The following is a 24,836-nucleotide window of genomic DNA, read 5'->3' on the forward strand; positions in this document are numbered from 1 at the left end:
ACAGCAGAGGTGTTGCTGGCTGTGTGACGCAGCTCCTGCAGCCTCTTCTTCCACACATCAGAACTGCCAAGAATAAATTATTATTTGTGGAAAACAATGCAATAAAATAACATTTATTGAGATGTAACAAAATAAATAATCTGTTTTGCAACATAATAAACTGTGGAGGTTACCAATGCTCAAGAGACAGGCAGGTGTAACTGATGCACAGCAAGCTACCTCACTGAAATAATCTGATTAAGAATACAAAAATCCTAAAGTTTATAGTCATTATTATGAACACGAGCCTTGACGTTATATGAAGTTTGAACACATTTAAACTATTTTAAACACAGGGAACTTGTAGGAGCTGCTGTATCAAGAGTCAAGCACCATGGAGTGTCTTTCTGTAAACCTCTGCATGTGTTTTTAATTTTCTAAAGCTTAGAAAGTAAAGAAAGATTAGTCACCCTACTTTACTAGAAGTCTCAAAAGAGAGAAATAAGGTTCACCTAATTAATATTTAAGACTACAGAAATCATCCCAAAAACACACTGCCATATTGTAAGTTTGCGCCACACCTAAATAAAATCGCATCAAATATCTACACTAATCACCACATTTTCTAGAAAATGCTGTGGTAAATGTTTTTCTTTTGATTCTCTTGAATCTTGCAGTGTAGCTTCGAATGCAGTCTCATCACTGTACAATGGCACATATTGGGAACAACATTAAAGTAAAGATGAAGGGAGGGAAGAGGGAAGAGCAGCTGATGACAGTGAGCATCCTCCCTGCTGAAGGGCCCTGGAGCAAGACCCTGAAACCTGATGTGTAGAGAGGCAACTGAAACGTTAACTGTCTGCTGGAAATAAAATGAAAGCATCGGTGTTCTGATCTCATGCAACCTAGTTTAGAAAAGGTGTTCTGAGAACATTCTCACACATAAGATAATGAAAAGCCTGAAGAATCATCTCTTACGAAACACCATATCAGCCGCTTGTGCAAAATATCATTACAGAAAGATGTGAGGGAGAGAGGATGATGAAGACCCGTGGCTTTATATCTTATAAACCTCAGCACGCCTGTTCAGCTCTCATGGGCGATTAGATGATGCAGCAAAGAACAAAAGGCTTCTGGACTTGACGGCGGTTTGTGTGCACGCTCGAGGAAATTAAATCAACCTGTGCCACACACCCTACTTTTTTTTTTTTTTTTTACTAATCCATCTACGTGGGCCTAATTCATCTTCCTCTTTCAATCCTATACATCCAATACAGTAACTTCAAAAAACAGAACATCCATTTGTTTCCTGAGGGTGAGGAGCTGCTATTTTTAGATTGTAACTTGCTGAAAATGTAAATAAAAGTCCTATGAAACCAGATTTCCTTTACATAACTACAGGATGTTACTGCATGAAGTTGAGAGTCAATTTCCAAAGTTACAGTGCCCCCTGCTGTGTCGAGCCCATTTCATCTGAAACAGACAACACACAGCATTTCTCACAATAAACTGACCAATTTGACGAAAATATCAGGTTTTTCCTCTATCTGCACATGTAGTTAAAAAAAAGTGTCTCCTCTACATTTATAAAGTCCAAAATGAACGTTTTTGATCCACAATTTCAGTGTTTAGAAGTCACTGCAGGTTTATGATATCAGTCACTGTTCGGACCATTACTGAATTGGTTTTGAAGTCGATGAGAGTCTTCTCCTCATCAGATGTAAGTGTCAGTAGTATAGCCGACTCTGAGTGGAGTTCAGTGGCAGGCCTGAGGAGAAGTTCCCTGACAAAAGCTGAGCGTTTTCATTTCCCTCGGGTATTAGAGTCGTCTTTGGTGATGCAAGGGCTGCTGCTCCTGCACGCTGTTATCGAGCTCCGCCTCTCCACTTTACCGTCATGGTCTGTGGAGAGAGGTAAAGTTTAAGATGAAACCTGACACACAATTTAACTTAGGGGTCACTTAAACAAATACTAGATACGAGAGTCAAAGAAAAGTATATAAAGAGCACTAACAGCAATTCCAGTAGTAGTAAGTAGTATTTAAGTCATGAAAGATCTATTTAGTCTGTACCATCGACTGTAAATCTACTGTGAGCTGTGGTAATCAACTGGGAAATTAAAGGAAGATAAAATATGTGTAGCTTTATGTGTTTTTGCGTCGACTACTGTTTAACGCGTTGAAGGTAAGAAGAACAGCACATAGTGTTACAATAACCAGCCAGTTATTATACAACCGCGGTAACGGATAAATATAACTTAAGAGTCACAGTAATCAAGATGCAACCAGTGTTTTGAGACCTTTAAACAATAGTTTGGGGAATTCAGTGAGAAACTCTCCCACGTGCACTGAAGTCATCACAGTTTATATGAACAACCCAAACTGTTGAATAACAGAAAGTATCTTGTATTACAAGTTTGATTTGTTTGATTTGTTTTGGCCTCGTGATAAGGTTAGCGATGCAGTCAGCAAATCACGTAAAGAAGACGCGTATATACCTTTACCTCTCAGGTGCATTCATTAGCTTGCAAGAGAAGTCCATTTAAATAGCACTAAGAGTGTTTCCCAAGTCAATGAATATTCATTGTTGTCTATTCTTTTATTTATTTGCTCATTAAGAGACCCTCTGTTCTTTTACAGCAAGCAGTAATATAATAACTTATGAAGAATATAAGTCATAACGCAACAATTTAATAGCACATATTCAGTAACATCCAGGGAAAAATACATGGCTTTGATTTGAATTCATGATTTGAATGTTGAAAGGATGCATGGGAAATGATAACCTGACGATATGACGGAGGATCAGTTATGGCAGAAAACAGTGGCGTTGAGATGAAGTGAGGAAGTTCTGAATAATGACAGAGACAGACGAAGGAAACTTGGATGAGTGTGAGAGAGACAAAAAAGAACCAAGGCAAAGTGAGGGAGATCGACGTCAGAGATGAAACATATGTCATTTTTGTGTTATTTCCGCAGTCCTTTTGGTAGTGGGAGAAGCTGTCTAAAAAAGACTGTGCCATTTCTCTGCCTACAGGTTTTATTTTTGTACACTGTCGCTTGGTGAGTCAATGCAACGCCCCTCCAATTACCTCCCACTCCTTCGCCCCCACGCCCCATCCATCCCGCCCTTCAGCCCACGCACCTAACACACTCTGACGTCAGTCGCTGCCGAGAGGGGGGGTCCGATCTGCCGCCCACAGAGTACTTCCTACTCCCCCCTCCCCTCCCTTTCCGCCCCCTCATGTCTTTGCTGGCTTCCTTCTCCTCGCTTCATCTCTTCGACTGGCTATCACAGCCCAGAACGACTAACTTGCCCTGATCACTTGCTTTTTTTCTTTCTTGTGAGAAGCTGTGATGTGTCAGAAAACTGCTACAGTAACAGGGTATAAGAGAAGTGCTATAACAGTGTAACAGCCCCCCTCCTCTCTCTCTATCTCTCTCTCTCTCTCTACCCTCCTTCTCTCATTCTTTTCCTCTCTATATATCGCTCGACACCTCCCTCTGTTTCCCCTTCTAACTTCTTTCCTCTCTAATTTACAGTCTGGTGAAGTTCAGCTGTGCATGGTGGGAGGCGTCACCTCAGAGAGATTGTGACTCACTACAGTTCAATCTGTAGAGCTATAAAATATTCATTGTTAGGAAAGGTTAGGGAGTCTCTGTCTGTCATTTTCAATTTAACCCCAACGTCAACTTTCTCTCTTTTAATTCCCCCATTTATATTCAAACTTTAAGAAATAGTTTGATATTTTGGGAAATAAGCTTTATTGCTGTCCTGCAGTGACTTAGATGAAAAGATCGTCAGTACGAATAGGAAGTTAATGCCAGCAGCCGGTAAACTTAGCTTAGCATTAAGATTGCTGGCCTGGCACTAACCGAAGGTTGACAAAATCTACCTCTAAAGGTTACTATTTAATCTTTATATCTTGTTTATAGTGTAAAACTGCTTCTGGTCAAGAACTAGTTCAGCACATAAACAAATGACAAATTGCGATTTTTTGTTTTACAGTTTACACATGAAACAAACAAGATATAGCACATTAACTTGTGAGTTTTAGAGAAGCTGTTAGCTGAGCCTTACTAGCAGTTTCTCCATTTCCAATCTTTGTGCTATGCTAAGCTAACCAGCGGCTGGCTGTAGCCTTACGTTTACTCTTATAGTTTAATAGTGTCAATCTTCTCATCTAACTCTCTGCCAGGAAGCGAACAAAGTATATTTCCCAAAAATGTCAAATTATTCGACTGAACAAAGTTGGACAAACATTATAAAATAGACTCTGTGTCCATTATAAGGCACATACTATTGTTAATAGAGCAGAAGCGATTTGGACGGACAAAACAAGACATTTAAAGACATCACCTTGGACTTTTGAAAAACTGGGATGGACATTTTTCACTATTTCCTGACATTTTAAAGACCAAATGATTAATAGAAAAAATAATCTGCAGATACTAGAAAATAATCGGCAGATTAATTGATAGCGAAAATGATCGTTTGTTGCAGCCCTTATAGTTAAGTCATTTTTGGAAAAGTCACCTGTACAGTGAGTTCGTTCTGACCCTAGGCTGATCTTGCCAGCCCGATCATGTGACACCATCCGAGCCAATCGCAGCCCTTCGTCCATTAGCGTTTGCTGTATGAGATGGCGACTCCAGTTGGCAGGGTTGGACGTGTCGGTGTGGGGACGGGGGGATGGAGACTGGTTGCACTGTGAGCCGATGTCTAACAGGACAGACAGATTTGGGTGTAAATGCTGTCTTCAAACGCTAAATTCTTATAGAAACAGGCAGTAAGAATGTCTGAGGTAGAAGATCCACGGATCAACTGAAGACCGAGTCTACAGCTCAGACAAAAACATAAATAAAAAAATCTTTATGAAATTAATCGGAAGTCTTTACCATGCGATACACTGTCGAGGCTTTCTGCAGATAAGCTGTCATCGTCTGCCCTCTGGGTCAAGCCCTCTGAGATCTCCACTCCGAGAAGTGATGACACACTCTCAGGCACGATTACCTAAAACACATCACTGTCAATTTAGTGCTCATGTCCCACTTCAAATTACTGACCTGTGATCTAAACTTTGGCTACGTTTACACTCATGTCGTGTGTTAGAATCACATATTCATCCATAAGATGTCACACTTAATATTGTTAACTGGCGGCTCTGAAAACTCACCTCGTGTCTCGCTCTCTTCTGGGACAGTAGAATGTTCTCATCTGCATTTGTCCTGCAGGAGGAAAACAGTCGAGCCAATTGAATATGAAGGTTTGTCCTTGACCTCGGGAACAAGTAATTGGACAAAAATAAATCTTGACTCAAGGTCAACTTTAGAGATTTTTTGCAGAGCTTTCAAAAGCAAAGGCTTCCTCAATAGATGGAGTTTGAAGGCAATGATGAAATATGATTTAGGATTTTTCTCTTGTCAAATGAAGCTGAGGTTTTTGTCCAAGGTGCAGCAAGAGACAAGAAGTCACTCTGAATACATCTTTTATTCAACTTGTGAACTGCACTTTTCCAGTCGAGGTTCTAGATCATTTCCACATTTCCAAAAATATTAGACACAACTATTACATATCACCACCACTCCCATAGGTTTGTTCTCCAAAAGACTAACGATACACATATAACAATAAACACAATAATACTCATCCAGTGCTAACGTACATTTTATCACTGCTATGAATAATTACAATTTCCCCTCTCTGGGGATAAATCTGGTGTGAAAAATGTACGAAAATATTTGCCAATTTGCAACTTTGACCCCCCAGAACCACCCTATGTACTTATCAGAGTTATTTGTATGTAAATATATATTTTGGATGTCTGTTTTAAATATTTTAATGCCATGTCGTAACGAGCATGAAGGGAACTTTTGTCTTAACATTCATGTATTTGGTTTTGATCCTTTGACTAGGAAGTATTAAAAAAAAGTAAATAATATCTGGAATTAAGAAAATGTTAAACAAGCGAATTCATTTATTATTATTATTATTATTAATAATTATAATAATTTCATGAGTGGTTTGTTGTTACTTTCTGCAATTAATTAATAATGTGACAAAAACTGTACTTTCATAAAGATTATATGAAAATATTTTGTGCATTTGTGTATTCCTGTGTGTCTCCAAAGTCACATCATTACACTAACAGCACAGAGGTTGGAGTTTAAGTCCCACTGTGATCTGAACCAGGTTCATTGAGAAAATGAATGCACTGGTGGGACGATGACTCATAAGTGCTATGAAATGATTTAATTTATTTTACATATGGCTTATTCTAACAGGATGCTACTCAACCTTGAAACCTATTTTAAGAATAGACCGTTTGCTGTGGAGGGTCTGCGCTTCAATTACAACTATATTCCAGATTTGTTTCTCGAGGTGTGAGGTGTGTTGGTTACTGCTGGTGAACAGATCACTCTTCTCTACAGACAGCGCCCCTACCTTGCATGCTTTAGTGTGGAGGTGTAGGCACATTTTCTCGCCACCTGCCGAGCCAAGGAAAAGAGCTCCACCCGTCTCAGCAAAAGGGCATTGTCGCGCATACAGAACTGGGCTGCAGCTTCATTGATGATCAACTGAGGAGAAAAAGCACTGAGTGAAGGAGAGGCGGGACTCTGAAGATATCATGCAGACAATAAAGGAATCACATACTTTGTGTACGAAATGTAAATGTACGTCTGATTATAGCTGCCTTCTTTATTACAATGTTAACTTCCCTTTACCAATAGATTCTTGTATGAAACATGATGTGATTAGAGCTGCAACGATAAGTCAATCGACAGAAAAATAATCACCAACTATTTTGATAATCGGTTAATCAGCCTCTTAAATATGGAGGTTTCCTGCTTTTCTTTGTTTTATATCATGTTAAACTGAATATCTTTGGGTTTTCGAAAGACATTTGAAGACATACCAGACAGAGACAGTCCACCTTAAACTTTGAGAAACTGGGAAAGATATTTTTCACTATTTCTTGACATTATATAGATTATATATTACAGAATTGCAGCCCTATAGATGTAATATATTCATCTTTGTTCTTGTCTTTGGTGCTTTTACCTCATGATGTGTGAGCTGCTTCCCCTCTCTCCTCTTGGAGTCAAAGCGTCCATAAATGAGACTGTACTTCCGGATCTCTTCTTCTTTGTTCACATCCTGGGACCCCATTTTGAAGATGTGTCCCACAGTCTTTGCCATCTTCTTATTCATCCTAAGCAGAGTCTTCACCTCTGCAGCATCTGACCTGGGCAGGGTCCTGAGGAGCCTGTCAACGCTCTCCACCACCGCCCTCGCTGTCTCCCCGTCCAGCTGTCCTCCGGGCCAGGCGGACAGGGCCGCTGAGGCAAAAGAAGCGGAGGGGCTAGGAGATGTGGAGGGACCTGGAGGATACGTTGACAGCAGAGGTGGGCTGGGCGACTCCTCCTCCATTCCAGATGCCATAGTGTAGTGCCCATCAGGCTCTGGACTGAGCCAGTGTGGGTCCATGGGGGACAGTTTTTCCCTGTAGTGTGAGTCTGGTTGCTGTGGGGAGGCCTGGGAGCAAGGGCTTCTTGGACTCCCACTGTGCATTGGAGTAAGACACGCCCGATCTTCCCTTTCGCAGGGTGACCCCGGCTGACCGTTGCTCACAGACTTCCTGGGCCCACCTGCTGATCCACCAGTGCCCGTCCCGTCCACTTTGAACAGTGGGATGCCCCCTAGAGGAATGCTAGAGACGGGCTGGCTGAAAAGAGCAGGGTTTGCCGCCCAGTCTCGGAGGGCCTTCTGGAGCCTACGCACATGCAGTGGCTTGGTGGCCATGCCAACTAGTGCCATGATTTCAAGAAACTCCTCCTCTGCTGCCTCACAGAGCTGCTGCACATCATCACCACCCTGCTGGATGAAGGTTTCATAATAGGCCAGCAGGTTGGCCCTCTGCAGCACCCGATAGAGCTGCAACTCCCCAAGTGTGCGTGGCATTGACATGGCACACTGCTCTGGAAAGTTTAAGCAGGAGAAAGGAAAGACATGAACCTGTAGATGGAAAAATCCTCTACAAGTTATTTATTTAGATTGAGAAATTGCCATCTGGTCTGCATCTATATCTGTCTACTATCTTGATGAAGCATTACACAATCATGAAAAAAGGAAGTTTATGTATACTTTGGAGCAGAATAGTTTCCTCCATATGCAAATGATTCCCCCCTTTTTAAACATGTTTTCATTTAAGCCCTTAGCCTATATGATTGATGATGTAGTACACATAAACCTCTCTTACCTTCAGGTCAGGTAGACGGATGTTCCGAAAGGGGACCGGTGTTATTACGGAAAGGTGTCTTTCCAAGGTCGGTAGGATACTCCCGGAGTGAAACTGATAAAGAAAAAATAAACTAATGTCGGTTGATCAATGAGACAAAAGCACGTTGCATTTAGATTAGCTTGAACTAAAGTAGAAACACTTGGATTATTGGCTCCAGTTCTGATAAAACCATCGACTGGAGGCAAGTATTCCTGAGCCAGATGTTCGCAGAATACACCCAAACACACATCGCAGTTGTTATCCTATTGGTTTCTTACCCTGTTACCTATTGCCGAAAGCTTCCCCGGCTCAGATTGGCGTAGTAAATCCCCTTTGCGTATCGTAGCTCGTCTGAAATCACTGGCAGAAATCCTCCTCCGGCGCAGCGTATTGGTTGCTGGCTGCCCTGTCTGTGTGGGCTGGAGAATGACGGGGGCGGACTGCAGCACGCCATCTGACCGAAAAAGAGCCTTCCTCTCCCGGTAGAGAGGCGGCTTTCAAATTGGAGATGTGGGTGGTGGTGGTGGGGGCTTGAAATTAACCCTCTGCGTCTTCAAGATTAGTCTTTTATGCAGAAGCTGTTGGGGGGTTCCCAGGGTTTCGCCATGTGAACTACACCTAAACAAGCAGTCAGCACTACCAACACTACATACTTAAATAGAGAACAATGAACAGATGTGAGTTTTTACTCAACAGTGATCTGGTTTTAGGAGGTAGGTCGTACATTTGGAGAAAGTAGCCGACAGGTGACACCTATAAAGTATTTATCTTTGTAATGCTAGTTTTATATTTCTTTGACCAACAATAACAATGAATCTCACTGTTGAAAATCTCTAAGTTTCTGTCCATGCACATTTCACTGTTACCATGTACTTTTTATTGCCCTACTGCACTGCTAATAAGGGAATCACTTTCTACACAGCTCAGTGCACCTTTAATTCATATATTTGCTAGAAGATATTCTCTTGGGTGTACAGCCCAGGGCTCAGTACTCTTCTGTTTTATAAATACCATCATGCTATTTGCCTACGATGGCACACACCACAGACACACAGTGACTGCATGTATGGTATTCACTGTGCACATATTCTTCACTTGCAGTTTTATTGTAGCCAGGTTTCCAATTACAAACAAACAAACAGTAAAAGTGTCACCCTTCTGGCAGGACACAGTAGGCTATATCCTAAACATAGATGATACATTGTACATATAATACTCTGTATTTTTATAAGGAGGTGTCGACCTACAGTTTACATAGTACATGTTGTGTTTTTTGTCTGCTTGCAAAATCATTTTTATATGGGACAATACATTGATTGATGGATTCACTTCAGGATTTAGTTTGAAGGATAAGGTCAGGCTGAGTGGAAAGTCAAACACATGAACTGAAGAACATTACACACAAGTCATTATCTTTGCCTCAAAACAAGATGCATAGAGTTCAGCAAGTATGTGGACAGCCGGACAATAAACCCATATGTATATGTTTTTGTTTTTACTATTTATAGTGCTGGGTAAATAAAATAAATAAATAAATACATCTTTATTTTCCACCAGGGTGGAATTTTGTCTTCGGCTCACCAAACACAAGGCTTGTGAATGTTATCAAGGGATCAATTAAGTTTTATGTTAACCTATAATAATACACAATACATGATTTATTGATTTTATTTTCTATTATTAAATCTGAATCTGAATCGTTAAAGTAACTAAAGCTGTCAGATAAATGTAGTGGTGTAAAAAGTACTATATGTCCCTCTGAATTGCATTGGATTAGAAATATGAAGTAGTAGCCTACATTACTTGAATACATGTACTTAGGTAATTTCCACCACTAAATGTGTGGGAAACTCAGAGAGGGGTTATATATTTCTTTATAAAATATAGTTTTATTTTATTTTATTTATAGACTAAGGTGTGCAGTACACACTCCGCTACAGTGGGTGGCGGTATGCACATGGAAGTTGGTGTTGCGATCTGCCTTAAAACGCAAAGAAGAAGAAGAAGCAGTGGCTAAAAAAACAACACGGGCAGTTGGCTGTCTGTTAACAAACAAGGTTACACAATTATCTGAGAGGTATATATGACATCTAGTTTGTTTGAATGCAAAATGAAAGATGATTTGCTTCCTTACTGGGCTCGTTCGGTGTCCATAACATGCCTTAGCTTACTCGTCAAACCCCACAGGAAGGGGAAACAGCCGTTAATGGTAACGTTAGCTCGTCCAGCTCGCTGCTGTTATTAGCTAGCTTTACAGTTAGCTGCTCGGTTGGCTATCTGCTAGCTAAAGACGTTACCAGTGTGCTGCTGTGATGTCGTTTAATCCTCGCCTGAGACCGTATTTAGTCGAAATGTTGTCAGGTTAGCCAGCCAGATAGCAAGCTAATTATAGCCCCTGTCTGTCATCCTGTTGGCTGGCTTCTTTTCCATGCTAACTCTCTGGCTGTCAGCTAACATTAGCCGCCTTTAACATATTTGCTGATGTTATTAGAGTTACATTAGTATCCATTATTAAGTCTACCAGACAGGATTGACCGTTATATAATGGCTGCTTTTCTCGCTTTTGCTCGGCTCTAAAAGGTCAAACGTGTGTTCATATAACGCTCGCTCGTTTCTAGAAACACCGTATTTCCTCATTGGGTATCTGAAACAACTGAGCCATATAGTTAACTAAATGTAATCTGCATTGCATTATTGCACATGTTGTACGTTTTAAAGCAAGTTTGAATTATTGTACTTCTACAACGACTGGACAGATAAGGTCATGCTGTTGCGTTACATGTAAGTTAATCATTTATATGTGACATGACTCATTCGTCATTTATTCAGGAAAAGCCTGTTATACAGTCATGGTGAAAACATTGAACTACAAATGATCTCCTCTTCCTTGTACTGGTAGCAGCAGTTGTAAGGTAAACAAATACTAACTACTGTTTCATGATCCATTAATCTATCATTTGTTTTTTCAACTGTTAAGTCTATGATATTGGTTTGGCTTATTTGAAGCTAATGGTTGCATTTTTATTATATTGTTTCTGTATGTTGCACTTACATATGTTTGGCTTAGTCAAAGCTATTGTTCTGCACTTGAATGATTTCACCTATGTGAAGCTAATGCACTTGCAAGATTCTTGCTGTTCGGAGTTGTATTCTTATGATTGTTTGCACTTATTGTAATTCGCTTTTGACAAAAGCGTCATCTAAATGAACTGTAATGTAATGACATGTCACAGTTTACCAGAGCCCAAAGTGATGCAATGTGTCTCGTTTTGTTTGACCAACAGTCCAACAGTGCACAACTATGTTCAGTTTACAATGAGATAAAACAGAAAGCATCAAATTCAAAGTGAATGTTTGACTTTTTTGTTGATAACTAACTTAAATGAGTAATCTGTTCTTGGCGGTTAATTTTCTGTCTGTAGGGCGTGCAGTATGGATAACATATTTTATTCATTTCATAGTCACTGTAATAAAATTCCCTTTCTTGAAAATTAAATTGAGAAACCGTCAAGATTAAAAAAAACCCTGATGTCTGTTGTGAAATATAAAAAAAAAACTATCTTTGTAATGAAGCATATTCATCATTTAATTTTGCTTATTCACAATGTGGCTGTAAACTGAACTGTACGTGTTGCTTTTTTCAGATAACGACGTGATGCATGATGTGAGTGTGAAAGCCTTTTTGACACCTGGAAGTGGCTGCTGATATGGTGGACCTGAGACTGACCCTAAGGAGCCCCCAGTCTCACTTTTTTATGAGAGCCTGGGGAAAATGTTGCCACAGATTTTGGATTTAGGATATCATCTTCCATGAGATTCCAATTCAATTTCAAAGCGATTCAATCAAACAGCTGTAGGGAACATGGAGAGAGAAGCAGCTGAGAAGGAGATGGATTGCCCTATAGACACTGACGAGGAGATACTTTACGGTGATTTCACCTCAGTGACCGAGTCTCCTCAGTGGGAGGCCAGACGGACTGATGACGAATGTGAGCAGGAGGACAAAACAGCCTATGTCAAATCTCAGGACACCCCAAATCCACAAGACTCTGGGATTGGCGAAGCAGAGTATTGTGGATCTACAGAGGCCAAAGAAGATTCTGAGGAGGCTTCAGATGGGTCCGAGCATGACGACACTGCAGATCACGAGGACTCGCATGTTATAAATCAAGAAGAGGATGAAGCTGCGAAGGAGCAGCACATGAACGGGGAGTCTGGTTGGCAGAACGTGGGTCCTGGACGGAGATTCAGATTGAGGAGCAGTGGATCAGTTTCAGAGCAGAGCAGTCAAAGTGCTTTTTCCTCCATTCAAAAAGGAAATGTTATTTCAAGTGGTGGTCGGCACAAGCAGACCCGCAGACGTAACCACCACCACCATCAGAATCGAGGCCGCAGGCGGACAGGCAACCAGCTCGTCTTAGCCTTCAAGGAGATGCTATCGGAGTCTCTGAGCTTCTGGTGCATCTCCTGCGTCCACATGATGATTGAGATTATTGTCACATTAACTCACAATTGTGGAGTCGGTGTGGAGACTGGAGGGATGAAACTTTACAACTTTGGGCAGCAGATCCTTGTAAAAATCACAGACACAGCAGGAATGAAGGCGGATGCTAGTCGGATTCTGAAATGGACAAAATGCACAGGAACAGACCTGGTAGATAAAATAGTTCGGTCAGTGAAGTGGGTAAAGACAGCTGCCTTATCTTGTTTGAGACTTTTCTGTGCTTTGGTTATTCTCGGTTACCAGTGGGCAAAAGGTCCGTTGGTTCGCCTTGGTGGAGAGAGGGGAAAACGCTATTGGACAACATTTCAGGAGTCAAGGTTTTGGATGAGGTTGGTTTCCCTCATGCAGAGAGTCCGAAGCAGGTTTAGGAGGCGTGGCCATGTACCACCGTCCAGCCCCGACTCACCCGGCAGAGCAGGGAGAAGCCAGCCAGGCCAGGAGCTGGAGAGACTGCTGGCCTTGGCTGAGGTACCAGAGGAAGAGCTCGACCCCTTTACAGTGCTCGGGGTGGAGGTGCATGCCACTGAGGCTGAGCTGAAGAAAGCCTACAGACAGCTGGCTGTCCAGGTGTGTTAAGTGAAATAAAATAATGCAGCTATTGGAGGCCGGCTGAGTTTTTTTCCTTTGCTCATTCGACCTTTTCCTTTTTGTCCTTTCTTGTTCAGGTCCATCCGGACAAGAATAAACACCCACGAGCTGGAGAGGCGTTCAAAGTACTCAGGGCTGCCTGGGATATTGTCAGTAACCCAGAGACACGACGAGAGTATGAGTTGTGAGTACACAGAAAGAGTGGTTATCACAGGACGTATACATTTGAAAGCAATTAAAAAAACAAATCCAGTATCTTTAAAAAAAATTAATAAAATAAATGTTTGTTCAGTTAGATTGATACAATAATCTTTAGAATGGCCCCTCAGTGGACACCGTCCTTACATTATTTGCACAAAATTCAAAGTTTCTTACAATTTCAATATATGTTAAATAGTGATGTAAGTGTTTTAGGATGTACAGTGTATTCTTCTGTAATCATTTGGGTTAATTGGCCTGAAATTGAACAGTGATTGAGTTTGACGCTCCTAGGCCCGTTATGTTTATGTTCATTGTTACAAAACCTGTCTGTTTCGGTCCCACGCAGGAAGCGTATGGCAGCAACCGAGCTCTCAAAGTCCATGAACGAGTTCCTCACTAAACTGCAGGATGACCTGAAGGAAGCCATGAACACCATGATGTGTACCAAGTGTGAAGGCAAACACAAGTACGTCGCTACACACCCAACATCATCAACTGAATCAGTGTCAAATATTTCCTCAGACTAGCATTGTGTATTACACGCAGATGACTCATGTCTTGTGTAGTAAACTTTCACCACATTCCGTGTTTTCTTCGTGACCTGTGTCTGTGCAGGCGGTTCGAGATGGATCGTGAACCTGCTGAGGCCCGGTTCTGTGCTGAATGCAACCGTTGCCATAGTGCTGAGGAGGGGGACCTGTGGGCCGAGTCCAGCATGTTGGGCCTACGTATCACATACTTTGCTTTTATGGATGGCAAGGTGTATGATATTACAGGTGAACGTCAGCTTTTTGCAAAGATAAATCAGAGTTTTCATAAAAAGACTGAATGTCTTTCGAGTTGTTGTCAATACGAGACATTTGAGCAAATCCTCTTGGGCTTTGGGAAACACTGATTGACATTTTCCACCATTTTCTAACATTTTATAGACCAAACAACTAATCGATTCATCGAGAAAATAATTGACAGATTAATCGACAATGAAAATAATCGTCAATAGTTGCAGCTCTACTTGTTAAAGAAAAGCTTCAGAGCACAGTTTCACACTATTTCCTTGATGCACTTTTTCTCTTAGTCATGTGACCTGTTGTGTTGCTTTCATGTTTCAGAGTGGGCAGGCTGCCAAAGAATAGGTATTTCCCCTGACACGCACCGCGTGCCCTATCACATCTCTTTCGGTTCAAAGAACAACAGCAACTCCACACGACACAGGTACGTCCCTTAAAGTTAAACAAGTGTGTGTTGCTGATGTGGCTCCATTCTGTTAAAGCATCTATTTAGTCGTCCTCGTCCTCAGTCAGGCCTACATTGTGCCTCATTCACTGATTTTTGCAGATAGTTTTTTTTACATATCTGGAACATCTGCCCTAGTCAGCGAAAAACAAGCGAAGCACCCTGACTGGAGAGCCTAGAGAACATGTCGATTTTCACAGTTTTAGAAGAAGACGACACAATTGCAATAAAAGTTTACTTGTAAAAGTGTATTACCATGGGATGTTGCGTTAACAATAGTGATGTCAGTTAGATTTGGGAAGGGCAGAGCTTGTAAATATACTTCCTGTTCAAATAGATTATCATCCTCCCCCAAAGGACTTTACAGTTGGCCATCATTTATTCTTCTCATATGCTGTTGACACATGACCATCTATAGAAGCAGAAAAGACAGTCTGACACTTGAGGCTCCAGCACAAATAGATCTCTGAACTTTCTAACTTCCCCTTTCAGGACGCCCTCAGAGAACGCCACAGCTCCGACCAACCCCGCAGATTTGCAGGACTTCTTCAACCGCATCTTCAAGGGAGGACCTCCCAACGACATGGCTGCCAATGGGGGCTTCTTCCCCTCAGGTCCACCCCCTCATCACCCACCTGGTGCTGCAGCGCCCCCGTTCTCCCCTCCCCCGCCGAGCCAGACGGGTTTCTTCATGCCGGGCGGTCAACGGCCAGAGTCCGGCGAGACGTGGGCTGAAAGTGGCAAACCCCCCAGAAGGAGGAAGAAGGTCCGCAAACCCTTCCAGAGGTGAAGTTGGTTGACCTCTCAGCGTATCAACACAGGGACACAATAAATAATGGCCATGTTTGTCTCTCGCCTGCCTGTTGGCATGCCAAGATCTGAACTGGAGATAATTCATGCGGTCAGATCAGCCAGAGGAGAGAGAGACTGGAGCCTGTTGACTGAACAAGTATTGAAGGAGGGTTGAAAAGGTAACGGTGATGGTGCTTTACCTCTCATCTCACTTTGTGTTGGTCTTTAAGGCGTCTGTAGCCTTGGCATTGAAATCCTTATCGGGATGCTGTAATGAAGCGTTTTCCTTTTTCATAATTTCCTGCCAAATCCTGCAATGCATGATTTACTCACCTGCATTTTAACACTTCGGTTTTCTCACTTTTATTGTTAAAGTTTTGTATGAGGTTACTTTAAGACGTTTGGTTCCAGACAGAGTGAGGGACACTTTAAGAGAGGGTTACTGTGAGTAATGGATCACTATAAGTAACATGAATGATAATGATCCGGTCAGCTTCACTGTCAGTGGTTGTTCTTGTTCAATCTGCACCTCGCCCTCCACATTTCAAGAATTAATGGAAACCAGTTAAACCCAATACATCGGAACTCAATTTACAAAAAGACTTGCGCAGTAGCCACACTTGTATCGACGAGGAGCTCTGGGAGCCGTTTGCTTTTACAATAAAATCCGAGGGTGTGGTGTGAATCTCTGGTAGTGTGCCTACAGACACGCAGCAAGATCTCAGTGACGGTCACATGCAGTCAACCTCCAGCATTGGGGATCCACAGAGGCAACTAGCATTTGTGTTATGTTTCCTAGTTATTTTTATTACTATGAACAAGAAAATTGTCCCTCAAACTGACATAATGAATATTTAAATATTACCTGAATCTTTCTAAAGTTGAGAAATAACAGACTTGTGTTCTCTAGAAGTTCAGTGGTGAGATATTACAAATCCTTTCAAAGGTGGTATTACTATATGGAGATTTGGCTATTTGTACATAATTAGTTATGCTATAATTGATGCTGCTTGTGTGGCGATTACCAGAGAATCACATGCTGCTTTTATTAACTTTTTTTTTTTTTTAAAGTCTCAGAGAGTGAAGATGTCAAATCTTGACCCCCAATAAGTAAAACTAATTTATACTGATTCAAACATGCTAAATCTTCCTGCTGCTTATTGTTTCAGCTCTAGGTTAAAAGTGACACCTTGACATTTTGAAATGTTGTTTTCTTCACTAGGGATTTATTGCTGTTTCGAAGACAACACAATTGATCTGCACTGCCCTCTGTTGATTCACTGGGAAACCACACAAAATGAAAACGGTCAGTTAAACTGATTTACAGCCATTTGAGTCTTAAATGTATCAGAAATTGTGGTAATTTACAAAAACTAAAGCAAGCCTGACCTGTATTAAAACTTAGTGCTGTCAAACGTTCCTCATCAGCATTGTTTCTTTAATGTCTTCTGTTATGACTGTCACCCTGCTCAGGATTAGTCTGTAAAAACAAATCTAAACATTCAAAAATAACAGTGCTACACGTGTGTAAAGCTCACATCAGATTTGATTCCAGGTTATTCAGTTAAAATGATTGTTTCCCCCTTCAGCTCCTGATAGTTTAAGAAATAATGACTCTTAAGGTTTTGCAGTCATTTGCTATAAACTGGTGTTTTTTAAAAAAAAACTAATACTTAAAAATGTCAAGGTCACAGGTTCACATACTATCTAATCTAAAGCTTAACTGATATACTGTGTGTTACAACCTGAAGGGGTCAGAAAATAATAATAATAATAATAGGTTGTATTTTGGGTTTTGTTTCTTGATACGTTTCCTGCATAGAAATAATTTAAGAGAACGGAGCGGTTATTGTTTACACCTGATATGTGAATATTGTGAGAGTGTAGTGAAATGGCAATTATGTGTGATACGGCATTTGATAAAGGCAATTTCTTTTTATATTGACGGTTGATGGAAAGTACCATGTTCAATGTTTTTTGTTGTTGTGTTAATTTGCACACCCACCTCTGTAATAACAGGGATTTTGAACAGTCATCAGTGATTTAGCCTAACCAGACTCCTGCAGCTGAGTAGGAGGTGTAGCTCGCTAAGCTAACAGCTCATTTACAAATTTAAGATTATTATTTTTTTTTTTTTGGGGTAGAATCTGAATGTTAAATGAAAATCTTGAATTTTAGTTGCACGACAGTCACACTCTGGAGAAACACGCGTATCAGAACTGTTTTCTGGCGGTGTAACTCTTGATGTGGGGTTTGTCTGGTAGCTTGAGAAGATGAACCTTTTTGTTGCAAATGTTTTTTGAGCTCATGAAGCATGTCATTAAGTTCGCCATGTTTCTTTTCATGTGTCAAATAGTTTCGTTCTTGTACGCATTAGACCAGTTTCCCCAGACATGGATTGAATTGTCAACTGAAACCAACTAAAAATAATCCTGAATGTATCTTTTATTATGGCGGGAAAAAGAAAGGTTAACGCTAAGACAGAAAACTATGGAGGCCTTTAAAACTAGTCTAATTGGGTTAGGGTTAAATTCAGATGTGTGATGATCAGAAAGAAATCAAATGAGTTTGATAAATACTTCATTTATTCCACATGTTCTTTTAGACCACATGCAATGTTTCATTTAGGCCTTGATCTAAGTTCCTAGCCACATTTTCAGAAAAACTCTTTATATCTTGATATATCGTCAAATCTTCTTCAGTCCCTGTCTGGGAAACTGGATTCACAGCTGAAACCACGCTGAGCAGAGTGCATCGTTTTCCACACCTTGACTTGAGAATTCACAGTGCTGTATGTTAAAGGTAGCAGGTTAAAGTCTAAGAGGTTAATGAAAGAGCCAACACTTCAGAATTTTTCTTTCTTTTCCAAGTTTAACAGAATATGCAGAAGTATTGCAAAAAATATCTGACAATCATCAGGGTTTTTTGTAGGGAATTGTGAGGCGAGTTCCCTGGCTGGCAAACAGTTTTAAAATATCACTGTTGGGTTTCTTTCCCCCGCTTTCTCTGGTTTTCAAAATAAAGAGGATTTCCTATATGCACATTGTTGTTCTGTTTTGTGCTCAGTAGGCATACACACACACACGTTATTTACCAATGCATATCAAAGTTATACAATTTCAAATATACTCAGTGACAATAAAAGTAAGGTTATATCGTTACAAACATCTTGATAAAAATCTGTTTCAGTCCTTTAGAGGAGCCCGTTATAGCTCCCATCCTTCAATATTTCATTTGACTGTAAACCCACTGAGAAGGACTCTCACTGTTTTACCTCATATGGCTTTTCCATTCTGACCTCATTAACTAATGGTGCTAAAACCATGGAAAGAGGGCAGTTTACCCGCCTGCTCCTTAAAAGGAGTCGTTTCAGAGTGGTGCAGATTACTGCACACTGCTTGATTTGAGTCCCTCTTGACATAACCTTTTACAGGTTAGATAGGGTGGAAACAAAATAGAATATGACTATTCATTACTGCAATTTAGAGTCCTTAAATCCAAGAATAATCCTACAGAGTGAGAGGCAGTCTTGTGATGCCGCGTCACCTTTCCTCTGGCAGTGAAGCGATCCTCAGCTGTCCAGCAGTGAGCACTGTTCCTAACAACAGGATTACTTTTCTTCATGCAACATGTAGACAAACTGTTACAAAGCTTACATACGTTTAATAAATGTTAATCAGGTCTGGGCTAAACAAGATTCACAAATAATGCTTTCTGTGTTGCAGCTGCAGCTTTCTGTAGGAGGAAGCGAACATATTGGATTGTCACATGGCTACAGCTCGTCACTAGTAGAAGTGAAACTGACTGCAACCATTAGTCGATCTACAGAAAAATAAAATTGTCAACAATTTTTCATGCAAAAGATTTGCCAAAAATGCTGTTTTCAGCCTCTAAAATATGAAGAATACCGGCTTTTATTTGTTTTATATTATAGTAAACTGAATATCTTTGGGTTTTGGAGTGAGAAACTCTAAGAAACTGATTGAATCGATAATGAACATAATTGTTAGTCCCAGCCCTATTGCAACATATATATCTAGTTAAAAATAAGACTGTTTATATTTAAAATATTTCATCTTGCACGCATCCTTCGCTCTACTAAAACAGAAAACATGAATATGATCATATATATATGCAACAATAGCTGCTTCAGCTTGTGCCGATTACATCCCCTGCTCGTCCCACTACAGCTTGCCTTTCAGAGGTCCGATGATGCTGCGGAGATGAGAACAGTCTCGATAAGCCACCAGGCCGCCATGGTTCGCCCAGCGGTCTGCTCCTTTACACTCAGTGTAAGGCTGGTGGTAGGTCAGTTCTGTGTGGGCATCCTGTGCTCCAGAGCTGGACTGCAGACACTTGGCGAGGTCGACCACTCCTCCCCCGAGGGCTCGGAGCAGGGCGTGAGGAGCGCAGGAGTCCCACTTAAAGGTGCTTCCCTCAGAGAGGACGTAAGCATCAGTCAGGCCCTGAATGACACACAGGATCTTGTAGCCGGCTCCAGAGGCGTACTTCAGCTTGTCAGGGCCGCACAGCGAGGTCAGGGCTTCCTTTACAATCGGCTTCTCGCTGGAGCTCAGCACCACAGACAGCCGCCCTGCAGGTCCATCTTTAGGCCGGGACACTGAGCAGACATTGATGCTGCCACAGGACACCCCCCAGAAATGCTTCCCCCTCCAGCTGTGAACACAAATAATTAGTGGAAGGTTGAGAATATTTGAATTTACTTTTTCTAAATGCTAGTCGTTATGCGTCTGCCATTTAGTGGAGTAAAGCTCTTCTGCATTGGCTTCTCTTTTCAGACTTGGAGGTTGCTGCTTGGCTGAGAGGGGAGCTTCACATTCAGGTGATCGTTGTCTGTAGGTTCATCACTACGAGCGACTGCTTTCACATTGCAATTTGATACGTTGTTGTTATAAAAATATCGATTACAGCTGCTTTAGGATTAAAATGTACGTATATATTGAGGCGTTTCTAACAGTTCTCATGTATGTACGGACAAAACATTGTAGAAGAGGATACGTTGCAGATTTTTTTCAAACTCACCCTCCACCTGCTGGATCTTTGTAGTTGAACGGCTGGTTGATGACGCCCATGACGGGCTCGCCTGTGCTCCGGAGATAAACCCCGATTAGGACCAAAGCACAGTGCAGACCTGAAGGAGACAGGCGGCCCTCCTCCAGCACCTCCTCTCGGCCCTCGATGTACTGGCTGGTGGCATCTTAATGAAAAACAAAAAAGAGACAGTTCTCACTCTCTGCAGTGAATTCTGGATAAGCTCACTGCATCTGACAGGAAACCCGCAAGACTTTCACCTATTGGGTCGATCCAGATGCCGAGCTCAGAGGGGCTGAGGGGCACCGTCAGACCGTCCGTGTTGGCGTCGATTGTCGCTGGATCTTGGTGGATGGCTCGAGCCAGCAGAGACGCCGCCGCGTGGTCGCCGTCCAGCACCGTGGCCAGCAGCGCTGCGGTCTCCTGCTCTGTACCGCACACTGTGACCGTCACACTCTCTCCTGTTGAGTCAGCAAGGCTTCATTTGATTACAACAAATCACTCTTTACACAGTGCAGTGGGCTTAAATATTTGGACAGTGACGCATTGATGGGTTAGCTTTTTGTTCCGATTATTTCAGATAAAAGAAGTTGAACTGTGAGGCTCAAGTGCAGATCGTTAAGCCAAGAGTGTTTCTAGTCTAGTATTTAGTCCATATGAAGGTTGAGTGATTATTAGCACTTCTTTATCTTATACAGTATCATACTTTTAACAGATACATGCTTCCTATAGACCACAACAATCTCCAGATTCTTAAGTTATTATCAGGTTCTCTGTTTCAGTACATCTCATAATTTTAATTATCTTATATATTTTAATAATCGGACGTCTAACGTTCAAAAAATTGAAGAGATCGTTAAAAATTTTGAGAAAACTTGTTCCCACGCATGACCCTAACTGACACCAAACACACGCTTCAGGGCTCAGTTTACACCTCGATCAACCAGCTATAAACTGGAGATTTAATCTGTCCAAACACCACAGTGATTCAGACAAACTAAAGTCTGCTTTAAACTTTTCCCATCCAAAAGTGACAAGAAAACATGAATGTGTTAAGTCAAATATCAAGTCATTACCGAGCCCATTTTCAAACTTGTTGGACTCCTCTCCGTGAATGAAGGCAGACATCTCAGGGAACTGACCAAAAGAAGAGACAGGAAATGATTACAATGCAACTCTTCCGACAGTCCATACTTTAGTCCAGACTTCTCCTACCTGAGCACCAACATCATGCCGGATCAACTCCTGGATCACCACGTCAGCAAGCGTCTTGAAGTCCTGGACAAACTTCTTGTTCTTGTCATCTCCAGTCTTCTCTTGTACGAGGAGCTGAAAGAGGAGAGCCTCCTGCCTGCAGACCCGAGCCACGTTAGCTGCTTTCTCAGCCACCCGGAGCAGCAGCCTCAGCAGATCAGCCATGCCTGAAAAAATAAAAAAAGAGAAGAGGAGAGGGTTTAGTCAACATGTGTGAGAAAGAAAGAGAGAGAAAGAGAGAGAAAGAGATGAGGCAGGTCATACTTGCACATACTGAGCTAATTATAGCCTTAAAATGAAAACAGGGCATTTCTGAAAAAAGACAAGTGTGTGAGGGAGGAAAGTGGCTTCAGGTCTTTGCATGTGAACCACAGTATCTCTGTTGAAATGACTAACAGCTCACAATCCTCTCCAAAAACACTTCAGGAATCCCAGTTTCCAAATAATTATTTAGAAAGTATGGAGAACTATACAACTGGTCGGTGCTATTAGTGATGTTAGAGGAGTGGTGTTCTCTGGGGATGGAAAACAGGCCTCCATTAATACTAAATCATGTAAATTGAGTTGTTTAGACTTTTAACAGCACACAACTTTACTCCAGCCATATAATAACAATTATATTCAAAAACACTTTATTTGTCCCTGGGGAGTCATTTGTAGAACTACGTAGAATAAAATAGTACACTAAAAGATACATTTGCATAAAAATGCTCGACATCTTTACACCCCTGTGAATGTGTTTGGTAAAGGTTTAACATTTATGAGGTAGGATAATGTAGCAAAGGAATTTAAAACGCTACAGTACAAAAACACTGAGAAATGATTGCAACCCTTACCAAAACCTGAGTACACACCGCTTCTTTCCCTCTCGTCTGTCGCTCACGGTGGCTGTTTGTCCTTTACGCACCGCAGGCACCAAACGCGGATAATTGGGTCTGGCAGGAATGTGAGAGGACGTAGAGTTTCAGAAAAACAGTGGTATGAACGCGCCTTAATGACACTGAGGTCTCTCTGCTCTGGTTTCTTTACGTCAGTGAGTTTCCTCTTGTAGGAAGGGCGGACCGTCTTCTCACATCTAGGCCGCCAGCCAAAAGGTGCGGACAACCGCGCAACAGAGAGAGCAAGGCGAGTGTTTTATACAAGGTACGGCCAACAGGAAATGTAGCTGCGCTGCGTTCAAATGCAAATGCGAAATTCAAACTTCCGAGGTCGGACAGTTTTGAACAAATCTCAGATACAAAAACACGTTTTTATTATTATTTTTGTTATCATTGTAATTAATAAGAAACACATTGTATATGTCATTATTTGACAATAAGAAACACAGTGCAAAATTCATACATGCCACTGGGGCAAATGCAGAAGGTGAGACAAATAGAAAATGATGAAATACATTAAAAAAAATGTAAATAAGTAGACCTAAATAAATAATAAAAAGGAGTATTGAAGGCACAATTTGTAATTGTATATTTACATACATGCATTACAGGTAACACATGCCATTACTGTTTGTATGGCCTTTTTATTGGTATAAGATGTAATAGTTTTTTATGTACGGTTCGAAATCTTTGTAAAAAAAAAGAAAACAGTAAAAAGGGGCTTTTTGGGGCTAATTTACACTTATGTATAAAATATTTGTAAAGAATCCGAATATAACATGTTTATAACAAAACATATTTTCAAGTACTGACAATGCCAGAACAGATGGGGCATGGCTTCAGGTTGGACTTTTGTAAAAAGTACACTTAAATTACATTTCAATCATCCTCAAATTTCTTGAAAAATGCTTTGCGGGGTAAAACATTTGTGCAGTTATGGTTACAGACTCTCTCCACTCCACACTCTGAGATTTGAAAAAAAGAGCGAGGCATAGTCCTTGTATGTGTAAATTTACTTGGCAAATTCTGAATTGATTCTGACCAGTGTTCAGGCAACTTTGTGTTGTTTTTAGACTTTTATTTTGCTGAGCGATAAATTGCTGCTTAAGAGTCATATTTACAAGCGTTCACATATTTTATTTTATAACAATAATTAAAACTAATTGTAACTAATGGTAAACAACTACCGCTCTGGTCGGGCTTGGACCAGCAGCAGACGAGCTGCACTCTGGCTGCTCGTAGTAGCAGAGCTAACACTGGAGCTGGGTTTTTTGCATCTTGTAGTTCTCTCCTCTCCTTTCCTCCGCTCTGTCTCTGACTGGAGGTGTGCGTGGGCACGTGTGTGTGTGTGTGTGTGTGTGTGCGTTTGTGTGCGTGTGTGTGTGTCGGGAGCGGAGCCCCGCCCTTTGCGAAACAGAGAAGAGGAGAGAATATGAATGTGTAAAGCAGCAACGCAGTAGACACTGAAACGTGCACATAAATTAGATAAATAACATAAGCGTTTAGTTTATTTAATAACAGAGCACCTGTTCAATGTGACAAGTGAGTTGTGATTTGGCGCTATATAATTATATATATATATATATATATATAATAGAAAAAGAAAACGGGGTTCCGTTGGGGGAGCAGCGCCTCAGACTTGTTCCTTTGTTGGCTGCTCGTTTATTGTTGGATCACTTAAGAGTGCAAATTGTTTCGCATTTCTGAGGCTGCTGTGTTTAACACCAATTACAGTTTGAATGTCTGAACCGTTTCTGATTGGCTGCAGTCTATAATACCGTTTAAAGTTTGAATCTCAAACTTCTTACCGTTGCATTTGTGTAACACTCCTGAATAAAATGTCTATTTACATTTCTTTTTTTTGCTCCCTGGGTACATGGCGTATTAGGGCAATTGAAGGTAAAAACAACGACAACAAAAGAACATTATTTAAATAATATAATATTTATTATTATTTAGAAATGTTATTATGTAACTTCAATCTCAGAGAATTTTAGTTTTTATAATAACATAATATAGCAGCCTAATAATAAGAAAGATAATATAAATAAATACAAAATTAATATAGAATATAG

General features: G+C 41.0%; 3 protein-coding genes across 11 annotated transcripts; 1 reads left to right on the forward strand and 2 right to left on the reverse strand.

Annotated features, from left to right (window-relative positions):
• Nucleotides 1-92: 92 nt before the first annotated feature.
• nab2 (NGFI-A binding protein 2 (EGR1 binding protein 2)) lies at nt 93-10,580 on the reverse strand. Of its 5 annotated transcripts, XM_029431509.1 has the most exons (9): nt 10,557-10,580; nt 8,538-8,877; nt 8,239-8,331; nt 7,041-7,957; nt 6,423-6,556; nt 5,155-5,206; nt 4,877-4,991; nt 4,515-4,700; nt 93-1,880 (listed from the first exon to the last, which is right to left on the reverse strand). In XM_029431509.1, exons 4-9 carry the CDS (start codon nt 7,944-7,946, stop codon nt 1,783-1,785), a joined length of 1,491 nt encoding a protein of 496 aa, XP_029287369.1. In that variant the 5' UTR covers nt 7,947-7,957; nt 8,239-8,331; nt 8,538-8,877; nt 10,557-10,580; the 3' UTR covers nt 93-1,782. The 5 variants fall into 5 exon arrangements, with proteins under 5 accessions (XP_029287369.1, XP_029287368.1, XP_029287370.1 ...); XM_029431508.1 differs by lacking the exon at nt 10,557-10,580 and having other exon boundaries at nt 8,538-9,726; XM_029431510.1 differs by lacking the exon at nt 10,557-10,580 and having other exon boundaries at nt 7,041-7,994; nt 8,538-9,726.
• Nucleotides 10,191-18,615, forward strand: dnajc14 (DnaJ (Hsp40) homolog, subfamily C, member 14). 5 transcript variants are annotated; one of them, XR_003832273.1, is made up of 9 exons: nt 10,194-10,336; nt 11,089-11,171; nt 11,904-13,330; nt 13,429-13,535; nt 13,899-14,018; nt 14,168-14,328; nt 14,662-14,764; nt 15,278-15,756; nt 16,800-18,615. XR_003832273.1 is itself a non-coding variant. In XM_029431491.1 (8 exons), the coding sequence occupies exons 3-8, from the start codon at nt 12,122-12,124 to the stop codon at nt 15,573-15,575; spliced, it is 1,998 nt and encodes a 665-aa protein (XP_029287351.1). In that variant the 5' UTR covers nt 10,194-10,336; nt 11,089-11,171; nt 11,904-12,121; the 3' UTR covers nt 15,576-18,615. The 5 variants fall into 5 exon arrangements, 4 of the variants coding, with proteins under 4 accessions (XP_029287353.1, XP_029287351.1, XP_029287354.1 ...); XM_029431491.1 differs by having other exon boundaries at nt 15,278-18,615; XM_029431492.1 differs by lacking the exon at nt 10,194-10,336 and adding an exon at nt 10,429-10,468 and having other exon boundaries at nt 15,278-18,615.
• inpp1 (inositol polyphosphate-1-phosphatase) lies at nt 18,149-22,981 on the reverse strand. Its single transcript, XM_029431523.1, has 6 exons — nt 22,720-22,981; nt 21,845-22,050; nt 21,706-21,766; nt 20,890-21,090; nt 20,621-20,795; nt 18,149-20,254 (listed from the first exon to the last, which is right to left on the reverse strand). Exons 2-6 carry the CDS (start codon nt 22,046-22,048, stop codon nt 19,762-19,764), a joined length of 1,134 nt encoding a protein of 377 aa, XP_029287383.1. The 5' UTR covers nt 22,049-22,050; nt 22,720-22,981; the 3' UTR covers nt 18,149-19,761.
• Between the last annotated feature and the right edge of the window lie 1,855 nt (nt 22,982-24,836).

Source organism: Cottoperca gobio, chromosome 5 (genome assembly GCF_900634415.1).
Source record: "Cottoperca gobio chromosome 5, fCotGob3.1, whole genome shotgun sequence".
Taxonomy (NCBI): Eukaryota; Metazoa; Chordata; class Actinopteri; order Perciformes; family Bovichtidae; genus Cottoperca; species Cottoperca gobio.